The sequence below is a fragment of the Gossypium hirsutum genome, chromosome A11 (assembly GCF_007990345.1).
Source record: "Gossypium hirsutum isolate 1008001.06 chromosome A11, Gossypium_hirsutum_v2.1, whole genome shotgun sequence".
In the NCBI taxonomy this organism is placed as follows: Eukaryota; Viridiplantae; Streptophyta; class Magnoliopsida; order Malvales; family Malvaceae; genus Gossypium; species Gossypium hirsutum.
In genome coordinates, this window is record NC_053434.1 from 12626653 (window position 1) to 12633155 (window position 6503).

The following is a 6503-nucleotide window of genomic DNA, read 5'->3' on the forward strand; positions in this document are numbered from 1 at the left end:
TTCAATTTTAGGCACAGATTCATAATCTTCCTTTGGTTTTGATGATAGATAAGAATGCAAAGATTATAGGGGGAGATTGGGGAATGTGATACAAATTGATGACTTGGTAAGTAAGGAAAGAATTGGATAGAACTTCCTTGGGATTCGAATTGAGCTTTTGATTTGTCAACCACTTAGTAGAGGGATTTTGGGTACCAAGGCCAAACATGGAACGAATTTAGGCATAAAAAAGGTATGAGAAACTTACACCATGTTTGGTTGGGTGTATTGGCTATCGGTGAGTCCCGCTTAATCCCTCCCTAATACTTTGTTTGGTTCAGTGTATTGCTATTACAGGTCTAATACACTACTGATCTAATCCCCAAAATCTACCGTTTTCTAATCCCTTCCTTGAGCTCAGATTAGGTGCTGCTTCAATTTTGGTCCCTATTTAACCCTCCCGATTCATGCTTCTGTTTTACCCAAAATCCACGTTCTGTTTTCCTTCTACCTTTGGGCGATAGAAATCAGAGACAGAACAGGGTGAAAAAAGGGCTCATGTTATTGCCCTAATCTCAACCCCCGAAAAAACCAAATAAAAAACCAAACCAAAACTGAGAAACAAAAGACTTTGTCAAATGATGACGTGACCATCATCCATTCATCCCCCATTCCAGATCCCCACTACTTCATCACCCCTCCTAACTCATCGCTCAATTTCTTCTTCTTCTTCTTTTCAAATTTTTTACAAAATTCTCCCAATTCTACATCTGGGTTTTTGTTTTTGAAAGATGGGTATGGGTATCTATTATAATGGGGGAATCATGAATCAATTTTAAGATTCCGTGAGTGGTGGGAATTTGGGTTTTTTTTTCTCTGCTTAGTTTATATAAATTTTTTTAGAAGTGATAAATTGATCATCAATAAAGAAACAATAATTAATAGTTTAATACTAATAATTAAAAAAAATGGGGAATGTGAATGGAAGAGAAGATGGGAATAATAGCCCATCAGGGATTGAAGAAGAAGAAACAAGGGCTAACAGTGCTCTTGAAGCTATGGCGGCACCTATGGGTCACTCACCTCCACACAGTCCCACATCAACACATTCTCCTCTCATGTTTACTCCTCAGGTACTCAATTACTTTTATTTTCTTACATTTTTCTGCTTGGGATTTTGATTTCGTGGAATATGATTTGATTTTCTTGCATGGGAATCTGGTTTCGAACGCATAATATCAAGATAAAAGAATGATTATGAAAGTGAATTTTTAATTAGTAGTTCATTTGTTTATTGGTTCATAGCTACTAGCAAAACTGTTTTTCCCAATTAATGCGAAGTATCTGTAAATTTTCAATAAATATTGTGAGTTTCTATTTAAAACAATGTAAAGAAAAAAGAAAACTTATAAATGGATCAATGTGTTGTAAATTTAGAGGCTTCAAGATTTTCTTGTAAGTAATGAATCAAAGCTCTTACATTGTAGAATGAGTTTGATTTTGATTCATCATTTTCGCTTAAACTTGAGTATTAAACTTAGAGGTTTAAAAATTTTCATGTAAATAATGAATCAAAGCTCTTACATTGTAGAATGAGTTTGATTTTGATTCATCATTTTCGCTTAAACTTGAATATTTAACTTAGAGGTTTCAAGATTTTCATGTAAACAAGGAATCAAAGCTCTTACATTGTAGAATGAGTTTGATTTTGATTCATCATTTTCGCTTAAACTTGAGTATTTAACTTAGAGGTTTCAAGATTTTTATGTAAATAATTAATCAAAGCTCTTACATTGTAGCAGGAGTTTGTTTTTGATCTGTAATTTTCGCATAAACTCGAGTATTTAACTTAGTGGTTGGTGCCTGATTCAATGAAATTAAAGTTCGCACAATTTGCAAAAAATTATAGTTTAGAAACTATTTTGTATATAGAGTTTTCATTTTTAAGAATACATAGTTTAAATCTTGAGTTTTGGCTTTTTATGTTTCTTCAAGATTCAATGAAATTGGAAAGTCACAAATGAAAATTGGAGACTATTATGTATTAGGGATTCAAGCCTAGTTTGTATTTAATTCCTTTGATAAATTCATGTTTTTTTTTTCGTGTTGCAATTTTGGTGGAAAGTCTTAGTGTGATCCCTTTGTTTATTGGTTAGTTATAATGCTTGTTTCATTTAACTTTTGCAAGAATTTATGTGTATACAAAGGGCCTCGGGTAGAGAGGAAACTTATTATGTGGAAATTGTATGGGTTTAATGTAAATGGCCGTAAAATTTGGTCACCTGATCGAGAATGCTACTGTCTATGCTATCTATGGCAGAAAATGGTATTCATTGATGCATGACGTGTTAATTTTCCTGCTATAGCTTTAAAACTTGTGGTGCATTATGGATAAAATTAACCTAATCTATAGGTTGTCTTCAATGCAGCCTTTATGGGCAGTTTAGGCAGTTCTTAATTTTTTTTTATGTCTTCCATGTCTGTGTTAAATTTAAGCCTAACCCCATACACGTTGCATGGGATAATTGGAAGACAAGGTTCTCGATATAAGAATACTTCCCTATGTTTTTTTTATATCGAAAGAAAAATAGTTAGCTCTTTATGAACTGCGACATTTAACACGTGTTTGCTATCTTAATCAGAATCCCTTTGCAGAGATGTGGAAAAGACTTCACTATTATGAAAGTGTTACCATCAGGTGTTTACCAGTATAGGTTCATTGTCGATGGACAATGGAGGTATGCCCCTGACTTGCCATGGGCTCAAGACGGCACAGGTAATGCTAACAACATTTTGGACTTGCAGGTAAATTTATTGTCTTTATCTTGGTATGGTATTCGTAGTTTTAGGATTTCCAACTATTTGTTTTCATTGAATACGAGAGATTTCGCTAAGGAGCCACCACTCGTCCCTCCTCACGTACAACTTCCACTCCTTAATCTACCTGCATCATATGTTTCATGTATGTTGAGTGCATTCGTTCAGTCCCTATATTGTGAGCCAAAAATTGGAGGTTATGCTATTTCACTGCTGCTGCTGTTGGCGCTGCTAACTATGAATTCTATTTTTATCTTGAAAACAGGTTGTGGTGGTTGATCCAGAGGCGTATACCTATGACGATGAGGTGCTAAAGAAAGCTGAAGCTATGGGCAAGCCAGGTCTTGTGGAGATATATGCCAAAGAAGACAGTTTCATCTTTACAGTTGAATCCACTGGTGCGATCAAAGCTTCTCAGTTGGTTCTTAATGCTATAGAAATCTTGAAACAGAAGCTGGATGCAGTTCGCCTGTCTGAGGATACTGTGGAAGCTGATGATCAGTTTGGTGAACTAGGTGCCCATATGCAAGGAGGATGATCTGCTTGTAATTAAGAACTAGCCATTGACATTTGTAGGTTTCAGAAAAGGCGTGTTTACATCTAACTAACTACCTTTTGTTTAAAACTCTTGAGATATTTTGGGTAGAACAGACTACTTGTTTTCCTCGATGAAAATTGTCAGCTATATGCCATCTGTTTTAAACTTAAAAGCCAGCAAAGCATGGACTGGCAAATCTTACTTGTTTTGAACCGATACAGTTGAAACTAAATTTTACTTAATTTATGTAAATCTTGGCGGTCCAAGAATTCTCTTATCAACTTAAACATGAAACAAGCCAAAATAATACAATGACACGTTTAATAATCGTCTTCCTTGGCACGTATGTTTGGAACTCGGATTGAGTGTTTATGCAGATTATAATTCTCAAGTTATATTTTGATTTTAGTAAATTCATATAAGAACATTTTATTATTAAGAATTTTATGAAATTATATATCATTATTAAATTATATTTAATATTAATTATTTTAAATTGTATAAATTCATATAAGAAAATTTATTATCAAGAATTTTATGAAATTATATATTATTATTAAATTATATGTAATAATAATTATTTTAAATTATACAAATTCATATAAGATAATTTATTAGTTATAATTATTTTAAATTTTATTAAATCATATATTTTAATTAAAATATATTTAATATTAATTATTTCAAATTATCTTTTATAGTATCATATATTATGATTTGAGTAAATTCATATAAGAATATTAATTATTAAGAATTTTATTAAATTATATATTTTAATTATAATATATTTAATAATAATTATGTTAATTTATATTTTATAGTATCATATATTATGATTTGAGTAAATTCATATAAGAATATTGATTATTAAGAATTTTATTAAATTATATATTTTAATTAAAATATATTTAATAATAATTATGTTTAAATATGATTAAATTATTTATTATTAATAATAATAATATTATTAAAATTTAAATAACAATAACAATAATCATTTACCAAAACAAATTTATGCTAAGGGTATTCTAGTCATTTTAGTTTTTTCCATTATGCTATTACACCTCTATTCCATTCAACCAAACACAAGATTACTATTACGCCTCTATTCCATTACATTCAACCAAACAGTGGATTAGCTATTACACCTCTAATCCAATACACCTCTAATCCCAATACACCTCTAATCCAATACAGCGAACCAAACGCACCCTTAATGATTTTTGCTATAACTATGGTTGTTTACGACACACGGTTAAAAATTGCAGTATGCCTCTTAAATATGATGGTTCTAAGGATTTGGTTTTGAAATATTGTCCGCATCTTAGAACATATGGAGTTAAGGGTAGTAAATTTAGTGTGGGAATGAGATTGAAGAAAGAGGGACTAGAGGTGGGGAATGCATTCAGGTTGGGAATGGGAAAAAATGATGTAGGAGGAATTAGAGAGAGAGGAGGAGGAGGAGGAGGAGGAGGAGGAGAGGGTGAGGGGGAAACGAGAAAGAGGGAGGAGAGAGCTTTAATTCATAATATTGAGGAGAGAGCTTTAATTCATAATATTGATACTAGTGCTCAGTTCCTTACCAATAGTCATTCTTCCAACTTGAAACATTATTCTAGAACTTTTGAGTACCCTATGTTGTGACATACAAGTTCCTCAAAAACAATTTGTTTCTACCACTAACAATAACAAAATTTAATTTAATCATAAAGAAGTTCTAACTATCCTCAACTACATGGATACTGTTCAACCTTCTATTAAATTGTCTAGTCATCCTAATATTATGATTGATACACAAGTGAATAATTTACCCTTGATTGAGTACGATACCTTATTGGCCTCGTCTATACCATACAAAGAAAACCAAAACCCAAATTTACAGAAACAAGGGGAACTGAGCATTTTAGTAGCTAACAAGACAAATACTGTTGAAAGTGAGAAGGTAAGGCTATATTGTCCTTATATTGTTGAAATGCCAGATGATGAAGAGAAGAGAGAGTCTCAAAAACTGAAAAAAAAGAGATTTAGGTTATTGGGAATATGGTTTTGCCTAGTGAGTTTAAGAGGTTGAATCTGAACAGGGGTCTAGAAAATGAGTGAGAGGGAGAAATGGTGTGAAAAAAAAAGGGCGAATGGATTTGAGTGGATATGGGTTAGAGCAAGAGGAGGAGAAAGAGTAAAATGAGATAATTAATATGAATAAGGGAGTAAAGAAAAACAATAACTCAACATTCAAAAAACATTAAAGGCAGGTTAGGAATAATGCATGTTTATACTTAACTGAAGGTTTTGTGAAGGTTCTAGGTAATTTAATGGAAATGGCAAATAATAGTGGAAGGTGTAAGGGTTTCGTGGCTGCCAACAATTAGCCACTAGGCAACCATGAGGGCTATGAAATGAAACTATCAAGGGGTTGGATCAACATTAATAGACAGTTATTGGTAAATAAAACAAAATATGAAACTAACAAATTTAGACAAATATGATAATAGACAGCAGTTGGATGATTTCCATGAGGTTGGTTAACTTTCGAATTAGAAATCTAAATCGCTATTACTCCTAAATTGGTTCAATTTTACCTCTCGACTTTAACTTTACCAATTTCAAAAAATTAGTCTGGTTTATCTCTCGATCACACCAAACTAAACTTAGATTATCAAATTGATACTCGATAAGATCTCTTCTCGGTCTTTACTTATCTTAATTTTCTCTTAGGATTGTCAATCCTAAGTTTTGAAATTTATTCAATTTTTTTTTGTGATTTAGTCCGCAAACCCAAAAATCAATTACCCATCACTTCCATCAACCAACCACGTAGGATTTAGCTACCCATACTCATATTTGAACCCATTAACAACAAGAAATCAAATAGAAACTCTGTTAACTTAACTTAAAAGAAAATGATATAGTGTAATACCCCGAAAATTTTTACAGTAAAATATTATATATCCGTGATATAGTAAAATAAGGAAATAAAGTGACAAAAAGGGAATTTTTGAGTGATGTCAATATTGAGAAGTATATTATGATATATTAATTCAAGAAAAGACTAAATTGCAAAGATGAGAAAAGTCTTGTTGCACAAGAGTAAATACTCAAAATTTAAGGGGTTAAAGTGTAAATATAAAAAATTTGAAGGACTAATGGTGAAAATATTTTAAGGGTGGAA

The 6503-nt window shown here is 31.8% G+C and overlaps 1 protein-coding gene across 2 annotated transcripts; it reads left to right on the plus strand.

Annotated features, from left to right (window-relative positions):
* The first annotated feature begins 282 nt into the window (after positions 1–282).
* On the plus strand, positions 283–3546 carry LOC107923607 (SNF1-related protein kinase regulatory subunit beta-2-like). Of its 2 annotated transcripts, none has more exons than XM_041081073.1 (2): positions 283–1112; positions 2622–3546. In XM_041081073.1, exons 1-2 carry the CDS (start codon positions 961–963, stop codon positions 3073–3075), a joined length of 606 nt encoding a protein of 201 aa, XP_040937007.1. In that variant the 5' UTR covers positions 283–960; the 3' UTR covers positions 3076–3546. The 2 variants fall into 2 exon arrangements, 1 of the variants encoding a protein (XP_040937007.1); XR_005904852.1 differs by lacking the exon at positions 283–1112 and adding an exon at positions 1119–2516.
* The last annotated feature ends 2957 nt before the right edge of the window (positions 3547–6503 follow it).

Bases quoted from the DNA above. Each gene is read 5' to 3' on its own strand.
- LOC107923607 (XM_041081073.1), top strand. From the start codon at position 961: ATGGAAGAGAAGATGGGAATAATAGCCCATCAGGGATTGAAGAAGAAG. The intron at 1,113-2,621 runs GTACTCAATTAC...TATCTTAATCAG, and splicing joins CTCTCATGTTTACTCCTCAG to AATCCCTTTGCAGAGATGTG.